Source organism: Corythoichthys intestinalis, chromosome 8 (genome assembly GCF_030265065.1).
Source record: "Corythoichthys intestinalis isolate RoL2023-P3 chromosome 8, ASM3026506v1, whole genome shotgun sequence".
Classification (NCBI taxonomy): domain Eukaryota; kingdom Metazoa; phylum Chordata; class Actinopteri; order Syngnathiformes; family Syngnathidae; genus Corythoichthys; species Corythoichthys intestinalis.
In genome coordinates, this window is record NC_080402.1 from 21,617,312 (window position 1) to 21,633,759 (window position 16,448).

Genomic DNA, 16,448 nt, shown 5'->3' on the forward strand with positions numbered 1-16,448 from the left:
CCGATCATATACATTTTGGCAATGCATTAAGAAAAAAATGAATAAAACTCGGACGAATATATACATCCAACATACCGTACATAGGTACTGTATTTGTTTATTATGACAATAAATCCTCAAGATGGCATTTACATTATTAACATTCTTTCTGTGAGAGGGATCCACGGATAGAAAGACTTGTAATTCTTAAAGGATAAATGTGACTTTGTATATTGTGACTAAATATTGCCATCTAGTGTATTTGTTGAGCTTTCAGTAAATGATACTGTAGCCATGCCCAAATGCATGATGGGAAGTGCAACCATGACTTTGCTTAGTGCTACCAATTCATATATCTTCTCTGCATTGGGAAATAAAATAGGGTGTTAAGAAAAAGCTCAATTACTACTTTGCTACCCCACATTGCTTCGCACGATATGTCTAATCGTAGGGAGAGGATTGTAAGGCTTTAGCCATTTAAAACAAGGCTCCAAAGGCTGCCAAAATTCACTCTACTCATTTTACGCTGCCTTTTAGCTCTCTATATAGGTAAAACGGCACCATTACAAATTGAGCGCAACAATGCGTGAGTGGGTCGTGCAGCGCATTCATTACTTGCGTTAATTATTTTAACGTCATACTTTTTTTTTTTTTTTTTATTAATTACCGCTGTTATCGGGATAAATTTGATAACCCTACCTTAAGCCTAAACTAAAGACTCTGGATAAGTGTAACATATTATGTCTGTAACGTTAAATACAATTAGAAAACGATTTAATAAAAAAAAAAAAAAAATACTGTATATATATTTAAAAATGGCATGTCCGATATTTTTTTGCTGATTCCGATACTTTAAAAATGACGTGATCGGACTCGATCGATCGGGATGCCGACATCTCTACTAATTACCTTCGTTTTATGGCTGGGTTGAAACAAAAGCGGTTGTGCGACGTCTGTAAATGGGGTTTTTTTTGGGGTAAAACGGACAAATTAAAGATTGTTTGGGGGCTTAATGCGCCATGAATCTGCTATGGCAGCATATAGAAATATTGTTCTATCCAGTTGTTTCGGCATAAAATACAGCAGTTTGTCTTAAAGAGGAGTGCAAGAGCAGAAACTGCTTTTTCAGTCTTGTCTGTGTTTCCGCCTTATACACTGACTCAGAAATATTATAACTTAACATAACTCTCTTTGTAATTTTTTTTTACATTTTATTTAATATTATATTAGTCAAATAGCTGTTGTTTGTTATGGTTGAGGGTTAGGGCCAATGAAAGCAGGGGGCTCTGATTGGACATTGAAAGCAGGAGGCGAGCACTGGTGGCCGCAGCTGGACCCTTCTCTACTTGGGGGGGGGGGGACAATTGCGGAGGATTGTGGGCTAAAAATAGTACCTTCAGGTATTTCTTATGCCTGTGGGGGTGAGTGAGATTAGGGATTGTGGTGAATTTACATTACATTACAAAAAATGTTTCATCATTAAAGATTTATTACTATATGTACTGTTGTTGTTGTTTTGTTTTATTTTCTTGCATAACTTTTTGAATACTGTTCTTACTAATTTTATTTGAACATTTTTTTTCTTGACGCCCTAGTACTACTTTTAGAAGCTGCGACTCCGCTAGCATTTGCCTTGCCTGTCCTATGGACCGCACAGGCCTGAATATAGTTCCAAAATTATCTGAGATATGCTCACTCTCACCACGAGTAGGTTAGGATAAAATTATATGAAGGAAAGAAAATAGAAGGATTGCTGCACATAAGGGTAGTGCTCCTGTAATGGCACTAGCCCCTTTGTAGTTACATTACTGCGGGGCGTCTACGATCTCGTTCTGACACGAGCCGAATGCGTAAAAAAAACACACAAAAAATCATAAAAAATACCATGAATGGAAAATTAATTTATTATTAACATGAATACTGACAATAACTGAGAAGATTGTAAGAAAAGTAACAAACCAAAAGATGGTGTACACAATACACACGGCTCACAAGGCACACCCGGCATGGTAAAAAAAAATATATATATATATATTTGTTTCTATTGAGGCGTACCTGCTGTCCTATTCACTTGTGTTAAATAGCCTGTCAGGCTGAACCAATAGAGCCCCCTGTTGGCTTGTTTCCAACTAAATAACAATTTACAATAATAATAACTATTTATTATTTATAATAAATTATTAATAACTTACTGCTCCTTTGGTTTGTTGCAAAACGTGATCATGACTTTCCAGAAGATTAGGCACATTCACGCATTTCCTAGTTGTTGAAATGTTTTTACCAAATGAAAGACAGATACAGTGAACTCTCACTATTTGGCGGGGTCAGGGATTGAGCCCAGTTATAAATACCATTAAAGACCTGTGAGTACTGATACACAAAAAAAAAGTTTGTAATTGCCACAAGATTTAGTAGGCTAGAAGGAAAAATTCAGATGATACAGTCAATAGGTGAGCGGTGTCAAGATACCAATACAGTAGATCATGCCCTTTTCCCCCAGGGAATGAAAATGGATAGAATGAACACAAAAATGTACACACAAATCTTTTGGGTCGAACTAATATCCAAAGCGCTACTGAGCATGCCCACGACAACAACACACCTCCAGGGGTAATCACATATCAAATGTCCTTCGAGTTCATCTACCATTTTAACTACGACGTTGTTGCTGTAGTTGTTGCTGTGAGTAATATATATATATTTAAATATATCCATTTTATAGTGCCTTTTGACCACTAAACTCTGTAAGCTATCACTTACAGTGCTGCTCGAAAGTTTGTGAACCCCACAGCGATGGTCAGATTTTTTGTAAAAAAAACTAAAATAACCTTATTAAATGTTAAGTTATACCCAAATCCACAATACTGACATTCCAAATAATGGACTGAAACAAAAGAAATAGTTATATTGTCATTCTTTATTTAACAAAAGTGGTTGATTTAAGAAAAACTCAGATATCATGTGTGCAAAAGTATGTGAACCCCTTCAGTTAATAGGATATTGCGCCTCCTTTTGCAGAGATTACCTCAACCAAACGGTTTCTGTAGTGACTAATCAGCCTCTCACATCTACTTTGGGGGATTTTTGCCCATTCTTCCTTGCAGAACGCAGTCAGTTGAGAGAGGTTTGATGGGCGTCTGGCATGAACTGCTCGCTTCAGGTCCCGCCACAGCATTTCAATGGGATTTAGGTCAGGACTTTGACTGTGCCAGTCCAGAACACGAATCTTCTTCTTTTTCAGCCATTCCTTGGTTGTATTGCTGGAATGCTTTGGATCATTATCATGTTGCATGATCCACCTTCTGCCAAGCTTTAACTTCAAAACAGATGGCGTCAGGTTATGTTCTAGGATTTGACAATATTCCTCAGAATTCATGATTCCCTGGACTATGTGGAGTTGTCCAGGTCCTGAGGATGAAAAGCAAGCCCAGATCTTGACATTCCCACCTCCATGCTTCACTGTTGGGAGAAGGTTCTTTTGGTGGTATGCAGTGTTGACTTTTCGCCAGACATGGCGGTTTTGGTTGTGACCAAACAGTTCAATTTTGCACCTACATCAGTTGATGAAAACTCTTTTTAATTTAGTCTCGACAACACAACTGTTAAAAAAACAAAAAAAAAACTACTGAATTGATTGATTAGGAAATCAGGTTGAAATAATAGAAAATTCCAAAATGTTGAGGGGGTTCACAAACTTTTGAGCAGCACTGTATATGCACGAAAGACTACAATAGAATATTGATGATATTGCGAGATGATAGCATTATGACGTTAACGTACAGTGTATCACAAAAGTGAGTACAACCTTCGCATTTCTGCAGATATTTAAGTGTATCTTTTCATGGGACAAAACTGACAAAATTACACTTTGACACAATGAAAGGTAGTGTTTGTGCAGCTTATGTAATAGAGTTAATTTATTTTCGCCTCATAATAACTCAAAATATAGCCATTAATATCTAAACCCCTGGCAACAAAAGTGAGTACACCCCTTAGAAACTTCGTACATCCGTAAATATCCAAATTGAGTACTGCTTGTCATTTTATTTTCCCCTAAAAATAACTCAAAATATAGCTATTAATATCTAAACCCCTGGCAACAAAAGTGAGTATACCCCTTAGAAACTTTGTACATCCCTAAATGTCCAAATTGAGTGCTGCTTGTCATTTTCCCTCCAAAATGTCATGTGACTCGTTACAGGCATTGCTGCAGAGATTGAAGAGGTGGGTGGTCAGGCTGTTAGTGCTCAGACCATACGCTGCACTCAACATCAAATTGGTGTGTATGGCTGTCACCCCAGAAGGAAGCCTCTTCTGAAGACGGTACACAAGAAAGCCCGGCTGTCTCATCAGACCATAGGACATGGTTCCAGTAATCCATGTGCTTTGTTGACATGTCTTCAGCAAACTGTTTGCGGGCTCTCTTGAGTACCGTCTTCAGAAGAGGATAATTATATTGAAGGGACACATTCCCTAGACACTGCACCACGCCTTTTATAGGAGGCCGTCCCACACTCCGCTTCAGTTATTCGCAGTTGGTCGCAGTTATTTTCTAAAACACATGCAGCAATTCAACACCAGATTTGGGTTAAAAAGTACAAAAGCTGTACCGCATGCAAACTGGAAGGATTGTCTCAGGAGTGATTTGTTTGGGGATTCAAGGTAATGAAGGGAATAGTAAACCTTCTCGCACACACCATATAACTGTTTGCATTACTCTAACACACTTAACATAATCAATCAGGGAATAGTACCGTTTGTCATATGTACTGTAGGATTGTTTGTACTTCTCTAACACACGTAACATAAATAGCACACCATAGTTTAATGAAAAGAAGCAGAATAGATACACAACGCCATCTTATCACAGAGGCCCAATGTGTGCGTCCCGAGCAAGATTGACGCCCCAACTCTTGCAATCAGTTCTCCCGGCCACACCAAGGACAAAGAGCAGGGCGCTCTGTCCTAAAACAAATAGCGTCTCGCCCAGCCTGGATAACAAGTTGATAGCGGGCGCTTGGGACGTCAAGACCGGCGTCGGTCGCTGTGGCAACCACATCCCAGCCACGAAGGAGGACGCACGAACCTAACTGCCCAAAACCAGCCACAGAGGGATGATCCCAAAACAACACCCAGCCCCACCTTCGGCCCGGCACATTCCACCGCAGCCTTCAAAAAGACTGGACACTGAGATAACAAACACTTCGCTGCTCGGGATCATTGCTATGTAGCCGTTGTTTTGACGACCATGGATCCAGAATTGTCCCTCCGTCATCTGTTTTTGCCTTGTTTTTTGACTATTGTCGACGAATAAATTGTCAACCTGTTTTCGGTGAGCCTTCTTCAAACTTTTGGAACATGGAGTCAGAACAAAGGGTTAACACAGGACGGGAACGCGCGGAATGTCGGCCCCCACCAGTTGACTCGCGGAGGCAGCATCAACAGAGCGGCACTTTGTTTGGCTGTCACCGTTTCCGCGGCTTGGCGGGGGGCGAATTCCTTCAGTAATTATCAATATTTTTTGTACCATGCATGCATTTTGAAAAGTTGTGAAAAAAATCAATGGGAGAAATTAACCGCTACAACATTGGCTTCATAATTTGCGATATTTACGTGAAATAAATGCTAACTGCCCGTTTTTTTTGGTTTTTTTTTTGCTTTTAACAAAGAATTGAGGCTGTTTTACGTTCATATCTATAAAGAATTCAGGGTTTTAAGCATTTATTCACAAGAATTTTCAACGTAAAAAGCTCTTTGTTTTAAGGCTTAGTAAACATTGACTAACGGACTCATATCATTCTTCGACATATTTATGTAAAATAAATGCTAACTGCGCAGTTTTTTGCTTTTGACAACGAATCAAGACTGTTTTATGTTTTTTACTTGTTTTATTATGAAGTCTATGGATAAGCAGTAAACGTGTGTCGCCTGTTGCCTAGCACGGCCAGACTGTTCTCCCTGTATTTTTCAAACACTGCGAGAATAGTCTGGGACCCAGCCCATTAACGGCCTCTTGAGCACGGACAAAATCAACCGTCCAATCAGATTCGTTTATTTGCGTGACGTGTTCTTAACGAGCAACGTCACTCTTCCGCGTCGGAAGTCGTCTCTACAACAACATAGATGGCGAACAGGAGAGCCGAGAATATGTTCCAATCCACGGTAAAATCAGTTTTAAACTACCAAAAATACATTGACACGAGTTCATGACAACAGTCTGTCTCGCGCTAGCCATGTTGAATAAACTCCGCTCTCCTCGTATGTTTATTTCCGCGCGCAAGTCCCTCGTCCTGCCCTCGTCGCTTTACTAACGTCACGTCCGCCCGTCGCTGATTGGTCCACTCCGCTGTCTGTTTGCTGCGGCTTGCTCCGCCCTGGAAAATGTATCCGCTGAATGGTGGCCAGACTCAATAGCTGGAACAGCAGTGACTCTGGTGTACCAGGCTATGTCGCCTGGGTTTTAATAGTGTTTTATTGTTCAAGATAGAATACTGACATTATAGCGGGAGTATCTAAATATTTAATTTAATAATATAACTTTAAGATATCTAAATAAAGTAGATTTGTTCAACATTAAGATGCTATCAAGAACGAGTAGAATACTTCGACAAAGGCGCGCTAATCAACAGAACACTGGGCCTGAGTATGCAGGGGGTACCTGTCAGACATATTTGAATTCTTTTCTTTACACGGTTCTTTTTAAATGAACATTGTTTTCAAATTAATTAGATTACATTACCGACCAACAGCCTTTCTTTGTTTATGCATTTAATTAAGGATTCTACATGATTTCCATTTGTCCAGCCAGGCAAAAATTTGTTAATTAAGCCTTCATAAGAGGTCTCTGACCTGCTTTCAACTCAGTGTTTGGAACACAAAGGCAATCCGACTTCTAACCGCTAATTAAAGTAAAACCAGTCCTTATACATTAAAGCATTGTGAGACACCTTTCAGGTGAACAGTAAACCACATGACAGTTATTCAAGATAATTTTCAAAATGTCACAAAAGAGAAATGCACTCACAGTCACCATGTTGGACTAGAGCAATTACAAAAAGACGCCCCGGAGGCAGATTAATGACCCCTGTCAACTTTTAATCTCAATTTGACATTTTGTCATGCTTGAAATAACAAAGGGTGCTTTCTGAAAGCATCCCTTCTGAAAGCTTGTCGCTGCGCTGTGACAGTAACAACTTACAAGCACTTTATCATCGCCTGGTGTTTAACTGGCAGCAGTTATGTTGCCAGGCAAAAGTAACTGCGAAGACATTAAATGTCAAGATGTCCCTTGCATGAATGGAGAGGCAAGATGATAACCCTCCTGTCAACCTCGCTTTACAACATTGCAGTAAGTTTTGCAAGATTTTTATTTATTTATTGTCAAACACAATATCAAGGATTACAGACACCACTGTCAACAGATAAGGTTTTTTGTTTCAAAAAAGTATATGCATGAATGATGCTCTATGTGTTATATTACTACTGGTGGAAAAATATACAGCATGTGCTTGGACCTTTTTTTTATAAATTGAAGCTCTACTATACGGTATATAGAGTACTTCATGAACGCCATAAAGGAAATCAAATCAAATACATCCTGGCATGCTAAGAGAGCTGTCCAACAAATAGGCCACACACAACACAAAACACGGAACACAAAACCACACAACCCATAAGATTGATTCTGTGTCTTGAACAAGGGCAACTTAAAAAACATAGACAGTTTTCTAACTACCAACCCAGCTACAACTCACTTCAGTCTTCGCATTTTAGCCACAGCTTGGCTTACTGACTTGTTCCTTATCTCTTTTTGAAAATAGTTTAATAAACAGTGTTGTTAATCTTACTTTAAAAAAGTAATTATGTACAGTTACAAATTACTTCTCCCAAAAAGTAACTGAGTTAGTAACTCAATTACCTGTGTTAGTAACTCAGTTACCTGAATGTAAAAGTAATTAGTTACTTGACAAAGTAACTGGTGATAATTTCCATGTTTTTTTTTTTCTACAAAAAAATAAATACAGATTAAAAAAACTGGTCACACAATCTGAAATTTAAAGGGTTTTTGGGACAACAGGGGTATTGCGGATATTGCGATAACTAGATAATAATAATAATAATAACTAGATATTAACCTTTGCTATGTGTGGAAGTCATTTAATGTTGTGAATCAATCGTTAAAGTTGTTAAAATTGCTCCCGTTATTGCATTAGTTCCCTTCCGTCTATTTTCGACATGTGTAAGTTTTAAAACTGTTTCATCATTTAAAGAAAGAGCATTTTAGATAAAAAGTGACTTAGATTTGCCAGGAAGGTTCTCTACAACAGAGCCTTCATGAGAAGTCTACTGCTTTAAGATGGCGGCTGTTTACTAACGCATCCACTTCTTTATTATATATGTTGCTAATGCCGCCGTGTCTGACATTTCCATCTAGTTCTGTATATATAGTGGGACAAATAATATTTAGTTAACCACAAACTGTGCAAGTTCTCCCACTTGAAAATATTAGAGGGGGTTGAGATCTGGAGACTGGCTAGGCCACTCCAGGACCTTGAAATGCTTCTTACAAAGCCACTCCTTTGTTGCCCTGGCTGTGTGTTTGGGATCATTGTCATGCTGAAAGATCCAGCCACGTCTCATTTTCAATGCCCTTGCTGATGAAAGGAGATTTTCACTCAAAATCTCTCGATACATAGCCCCATTCATTTTTTTTTTTTACACAGATCAGTCGTCCTGGTCCCGTTGCAGAAAAACAGCCCCAAAGCATGATGTTTCCACCCCCATGCTTCACAGTGGGTATGGTGTTCTTCGGATGCAATTCAGTATTCTTTCTCCTCCAAACACGAGAACCCGTGTTTCTACCAAAAAGTTCTATTTTGGTTTCATCTGACCATAACACATTCTCCCAGTCCTCTTCTGGATCATCCAAATGCTCTCTAGCGACGTGTACTTTCTTCAGCAGGGGGACACGTCTGGCGGTGCAGGATTTGAGTCCCTGGTGGCACATTGTGTTACTAATAGTAGCCTTTCTTACTGTGGTCCCAGCTCTCTGTAGGTCATTCACTAGGTCCCCTCGTGTGGTTCTGGGATTTTTGCTCACCGTTCTTGTTATCATTTTGACGCCACGGGGTAAGATCTTGCATGGAGCCCCAGATCGAGGGAGATTATCAGTAGTCTTGTATGTCTTCCATTTTCTAATAAGTGCTCCCACAGTTGATTTCTTTACACCAAGCGTTTTACCTATTGCAAATTCAGTCTTCCCAGCCTGGTGCAAGTCTTCAATTTTGTCTCTGGTGTCCTTCGACAGCTCTTTGGTCTTGGCCATAATGGAGTTTGGAGTTTGACTGACTAAGATTGTGGACAGGTGTGTTTTATACCAATTATGAGTTAAAACAGGTGCCATTAATACAGGGAATGAGTGGAGCATCGTTAGACCTCATTAGAAGAAGTTCGACCTCTTTAACAGTCAGAAATGTTGCTTGTTTGTAGGTGATTTGCTTATTTTCCACTCTAATTTGGAAATAAATTCTTTAAAAATCAAACAATGAGATTTTCTAGTTTTTTTTTCACATTCTGTCTCTTATGGCTCAGGGTTTACCCATGTTGACAATTACAGGCCTCTCTAATCTTTTCAAGTAGGAGAACTTGCACAATTGGTTGTTGACTAAATACTTATTTGCCCCACTGTATGTGATATCTACCGAAGCATCATGTGGGCGTAGTTTGTAGGCTATCGGCTACAGTCAGGTATTATTGGAGCCACCTAGCATAGTAGCATCAGCGTTTGCAACGGCGTCACACTCCCTTGCCTCCTCCCAACTCCTGCTCTGCTCTCTCGTCTCTGTGAGTCTGTCGTTCTCAGACTTTTCTCGTGTTAGTCAATCAACATAGTAACGCACGCCTTTCCCGCCTCAGTAACGGTAACGGCGTTGCCAAGATGAGAAAAGTAATTAATTAGATTACTCACTACTGAAGAAAATAACGCCGTTAGTAACGCCATTATATTCTAACTCCGTTATTAACAACACTGTTAATAAACATCAGAAATGTAGCGTAAATAAGTGAAAACAAATCTTAATCAGCAATAAACATTACATTGTGTTGTAAAGAAATACTTTGGAATACATGGGGGAGGCCTGTTTTTTTCATGCAACGGTTGGTGGGTTAATTTGTTGCTCTGCTACTTTCTGTTAGGATTGATAAGAGTAGGTAAATCATTTTGCAAACTGCCGCGTATTCATTAATAGCAAAGAAAGAAAGAGTAAAAAGATAAATTGCCTTCAGTGCCAATATTACTGAATCTGATAGCAACACAGAACATTTCTGAAGACTAAAACAAGGACCACAAATCAAATACGTTTACATTTTTCCCCATAGAGGCAAAAGGAAGGACAAACTCATGGCTGATCATGAACTGTGGCCTTGTGCCATTTCAAGAGAGCAAAGAGCAAGGTACAAAAATAAGCATAACCTGGGGTTACATGTGCACCACGCAGGTCATGCTGATGTTTCTATTCTTTTTTTTCTATTGAGGAAATCAGAAGGGCACGAAAGACCATATAGTACTCAGACATTGCGGCAATTATATAAATAAGCTTGAGTTTTCTCCTAGAGGCCTGGGAGATTGAGGGTTCTGTGCAGTATCTGGACTGAGGCTGGAGCAAGTCGAGTGTTCCAACTACCACGGGAACCATGCGAGCATTCACCTTCCACATCTGCTTTATCTGCTCTTTCAGTCCTTGGTGTTTCTCCACCTTCTCGTGTTCTTTCTTCCTGAAGATGGCATCAGCTTGTATTACCACATCAGGGGTCGCGTTAACCGAATATTTTCCGTCGTTGACCGGTTTTTTAAAACGGTGACGGAAAAAACTGAAGTCCATCCGTCATTTTGACAGGTTGCAATTCACACCCCAGACCACAGGGTGGCGAGTGAGCATATTAATTAGCTATTGTCTCTCTTAATGCATGACGTCGTTGGCTATTCTGTCAGAATATTGTAGCGTCACCGGGGTCTGGCGGCGGCACCGTGATTGACACATCAATGCGAGGTTCCTATTGGTGCACCCGGTGTGCCAGCGCGTCATCCAATTGGTGGACTAGATTGCCGCCTGTGTATAGACCCCAATCACATGACGTCACAACTCCGCCCCCCTGACTGGAGCCGCCATATTGTGTGTCAGCTCGTCTTGTTTACACATTACTGCTACGTACATGCCTCCTATTACGGCGTATTTTTCTGCTCGTTAACATTAATAAAATAACAATAAAATAAATAAAATAACAAAATGGTGAAGGCGTGTGTCGCGGTTGTTTGCAGTAACAGAGAAGATAGACGGAGAGACTTGAAGTTCTACCGTATTCTGAGAGACTCGAAGAGGAGAGCGAGATGGACTGCTGTAATTCGACAAGAAATCTGGGCACCAAACGATCACCACTGACTATGTAGTAGTCATTTTATATCTGGTAAGATGCATTTAATATATATTTAGAAGATTTTGGGCTGACAACCACAATTAAGATCATTGTGTGACGTTGGTGATTGGGGTCTATATAGTTGCCTCTTTTTCTTTGGGGGCGGAGTTGTTGTTTTGTTGGTGTTGTTGGCGGTAAGTAGAGTAAATCACCATCACCCTCTTCTGCTCTTTGTCCACCACTACGATTTCTGGTTGGTTAGCCCTGAGCTGTTTGTCAGTGTGGAAGCTGAAGTCCCACTGAACCCTTGCCTTTTTGTTCTCAGCAACACTCTATGGCATGGCCCATTGTGATGTGGGCACTTCTATACCATACTGGTTACAGATGGTCCTGTATACTACCCCAACCACTTCTAGCATCTTACACCCTGCTACAACGGGCTGAACTGTCTCCAGAGCATCTGTGCACTGCCTGCTCCTCAGATCTGATCCGCTCTGGTTTGCGCTTCTGCTCGACATCAAGGAAGAACACCAATTACGTCATCGCCTAACAATTACGTCATCGCCCAAGAATGCACAGTGCATTCAAAAATGTTTCATTTTCTCACTAGACTACATGCTTGGAAAAAATCTTATACAATATATTTATAGTAGAGTAGCAGTTGTGTTTGTATACCTCTCAGTTTGTTGTTTATGTGTCGTGTACATTAGCTGAATGTGTTATGTTAACATACCGTACACCTGTCCAGCCTGTTGTATTCTATTCTATTCTATTTTATTTTAAATTGCCTATCGAGATAAAATGTTTTTTCATGGTGTTGCATTTTATAAAAAAAATAAAAAATTAAAAAAAATCGCCCCAAAATGTAATTCATATGCCAGTGAGACTTTATTATGCATTTTTTTGGCATATTCATACAGTATCTACAGCAGGGGTGTCCAAACGTTTTGCAAAGGGGGCCAGATTTGGTGTGGTAAAAATGTGGGGGGCCGACCTTGGCTGACGTCCTTTACGTAGAACAATATGCTTAAGCAAATTTTAGCAAGCTATTCTGTGTGACACAGTTGCTTTATTATTTTTTTAAATTAATAATTTCAACAATCTCGCAACTAGCCTTTGTGGCGTTCTTTCGACTCTCGGGCTCTTGTGAAATACTGCTGTTGTGAAATTAAACTAGCTTCAAGTTGCTTCAATTTCTCGCTGCGTATCTTCCCTGTAATCTTGTCGTACATGTCAGTGTGTCTTGTTTGGTAATATCTTCTCACATTGAACTCTTTAACAACAGCGACTGTCTCTTTGCAAATGAGGCAAAAACAGTTGTTGCGTATTTTAGTGAAGAAATAGTCCAATTTCCACCTATCCTTGAAACGTCGGCCGTCACGGTCAACTTTCTTTTTATTATGTCGATTATCGCCATTTTAGAAAATTGGAAGTAAAAGGTCCCATGGGGTAATGTTGCTTAGAGTGCTGCTGCCTTTTAGTGGGTAAATGAGGAGCAGCATTTAGTGTGTAAGCTACTTCATATGCTGGTAGCAGTACTGCTGACCAATTTATTAAGTCTGTTTGCGGGCCAGACGTTATTGATTTTATGACAGAGGCTGGGGGCCGGATGAAATTTGACCACAGGCCGCATTTGGCCCCCAGGCCGGACTTTGGACATGTCTGATCTACAGTATGACTCTCGTGGAATCACATCTTGAAAACATCTTTTAAAATGCGAAGGTTTTTTGGGGGGGCTCCTTCAGTTAAAAATGTATACAACCTCTGATATACTGTATGGCTCGAGTGAATCAAATTTTTAATAATATTACTTTTTCTTTAGGCTCTCCCAGTCAAATTGGTTCCTGAAACCTACTGTAGGACATAGCCTCGTACAGTGCCCAACAGTGATACACTGGCGTACACACTCACCCACACAATGATGACGATGAAGCTACGACCTTCATCATTGTCTTATTGAACCATTATGACGAATGATAATCCTGTGTTGAGTGAAAAACTAATCTGATAACAATCATCGCATTACCTGAAGTCACATGGGCATGAGAGACATAATGTTTTATGCTGTAGACACACTAAGGATGGGCATAATAATAGAATAATTGGATGACTGATTAGTAAGTCCTACATTGTTTTTGTGCACTACTTGTAAGCATCTGGCTGAGGTGCAGTTGATTCATTCTCAACTTTGTGGTCTAGAGCAGAACAACCTGACATCATCCATTGAACATTGAACCACTCGGCAGACATCCACCATAACAAGTTGTATTCTGTACTGTATTTAATTCAGATAAAACAATTAAATGTATTTTCCATTTGTCCTATTCAGCTGCTTAGACATATGGAATAAACACATAGTAACCATGATGATAGAAAGAAGGAGGGTAGATCAGACAGGGATGTGATAAGGCAGGTAAGTGTGCAAACATTGTTAGTGATGTGGAATGGGGAACCCAGTATTACGACCAATCACCTGTGAGCATTGATAAATTGACAACCTACTTTTACTGCAACCATATAAATGTAAACCAGTCAACAACGGTTATACGTACAGTATACCAGTGTGTGTCGAGTGAAACCTATTCATGCATGCACTCACTCTAATGTGTGTTCGTCAAGTGGAGAATGGAATTGCTGCGTTGCAGCTGTCAGACAAGATGCCCCCCTCCCCCCCAATACAAAATGGTTAATGAATTATTGATTATTAGCCACCTTAAAACCAATCACTGGAATGGACTCATAATGCCTAGTGCAGCGCAGTGCCTAATTTAATAAAATACAATGACATACCTGTACATATAAGTCACGGTCTCATGTTGTGAGTGAACAGCTGTTGAAAATGGTTGAATAAAATATTGACAATTCATGCTTAGACTGAAGTTGGCACAACATGGTTGTCCCTTCTCCCCCCTCTTTTACCTGTTTTAGACCGGGAATTATTTATCTGCTATTTTGATCGTGCTTCACAACAAAATTCCTTCATTGCTGCTTTTGCGAATGAAATTGTCATACTTTGCATATGTTAAAATATTAATTTTCTCATTCATCACTAGATAAATATGAGTTTTCCAAACTATATTCTACCTTTCCTAAAGCTATAAGAGAGGGAAATGGTTTATTGTTTGTAAAACTGCACACTTATACTAGAAAGGTCTTTTTAATTTAAAAAGGAAGTAAAAATACAATAGCTCAGATTGAGGTGTTATGATATGGAGGACCAAAGCTGCCGAAACTAAAATTAAAAATAATAAATAAATAAATAATCAATAAAAGGCCAAATAAAAACGACTATAAATACAAAAAATAAGAAATAAGATGCAAAATTTAAAAATAAATACAAAAATAAATATGGAAATAAGTAGCTAATTAAATAAAAGTTAAAAATAACTAAGTCAGAAAAGTATTTTTTTCTGTATTTATCTCCGTATATATATATATATATATATATATATATATATATATATATATATATATATGTATATATATATATATGTGTGTGTGTATATATATTTTTATATATTCGGTTTTATTTAATCGTTTATTTATTTATGTATTTATTATACATTTATTTTTGTGTTCGTAGCAATTTTAGTTTTACTTTTATTTATTTTTTTTTTTATTTTGGCAGCGTTGGTCCTCAATATGATGCTGACATTCAACCACGTAGCCTATATCGAATGGACTACAGCATCTCCCAGCCTTGTGCGCCACTGCCGTCTTCACCCACAATAATGATCGTAACACCTCTCTAATAGTCTAAGATATGCATGACACATTACTGATATGAGACAACTTGTTTTGGATCGTATTTGACTGCTATTAACGGTGACTTAGGTCAGACGTTGACGCGTGATGCCTACCTGTCCACGGCAATTGCAGTCATGGAATAAATGCTGGCGAACACGGACGTGACCGGGAAGAAGTTATGGAATTTGCAGTAAGCCTCCCCAAAGTACCACTCTCCGTGAGTCGCGTAGATGAAGTTGATCAAAGTGTTGAAGGCAGCCATCGAAGCGTCGGAGAAAGCCAAGTTAAGCAGAAAGTAGTTAGTCACCGTCCTCATGCGCTTGTGAGCCAAAATGATCCAAATTACGATGAGGTTGCCGAACACGGCTACGGCCAGCACCGAGCTGTAAGCGACGGACCAGAGTGCAACTCGCCATGGCGGCTGCACAAACTGGTTCGTATAGTTTGAGGTAATATTCGATCCATTATGGGAGGCTGCCATCCTTTTTTTCCTTCACCTCCCACAAATAAAGCAGATGATGGAGCTACTGAGACAGGCGCGCAACAAAGACGGACAGGAGACGTTTAGGCACCACAGTGCGCAATCGGACCAGATCCATTTCTAAACATGACGTATAATTTCTCGTCCAAACGCGTCCGATCCGGAGGTGTAAGTGCGCACAAATTGCCTGTTGAATGAGGCTGTGAGAGCACAGCAGCAGTACAACGCTAGACCGTGCGCACTCGCTGACGCACGAGTGGAGTGGGCACACGCTGGAGAAGATTGATCGTCACTTGTGGCTACTGTTTTAAACTTGATGAATAACAAATGCAAGCAGAACGCTGCGCATTATCTCACAGGGCGCATTGTGGTTCCTTATCTCGTTTTCAGCCCATGCACCTAACGTGTGGTCGCACCATGCATACCGCAGGATATTGACATTTTCCACGAGTGTGTGTGCGTGTGCATTTTGTGTGTATGCTGAGTGTTTCCTGAGATGAAGAAAAGCAGGGACAATATGTTTGCTCAGTTTAAACATTCAAATCCTGACTAACTACGTGTGTTATTTAAAAAAAAAAAAAAAATGAAGTTAAGGCAAGGCAAATTTATTTGTATAGCACAATTCAACACAAGGAAATTCAAAGTGCCATCACATGAAGGTCATAAAAATCACATTAAATTAAAAGAACAAATCGAAGGCAATCGAAACAGGAAATAAAATTATAGATGAAAATTACATTGAATTCAAACTGAAATCAGAAATGGAAATAAGGCAGAAAAGTAATGAAAAATAGCTTGAAGTTTGAAATATGTAGACAGTTATGGACAG

General features: G+C 39.5%; 1 protein-coding gene across 1 annotated transcript in view; it reads right to left on the reverse strand.

Annotated features, from left to right (window-relative positions):
• Positions 1–15,818, reverse strand: part of tacr3a (tachykinin receptor 3a) — a 64,290-nt gene extending 48,472 nt beyond the window's left edge. The window contains exon 1 of the mRNA XM_057844201.1: positions 15,252–15,818. Coding sequence (XP_057700184.1) covers positions 15,252–15,619 — 368 coding nt within the window. The 5' untranslated portion in view covers positions 15,620–15,818. The remainder of the gene's footprint in view (positions 1–15,251) is intronic.
• Positions 15,819–16,448: the final 630 nt, after the last annotated feature.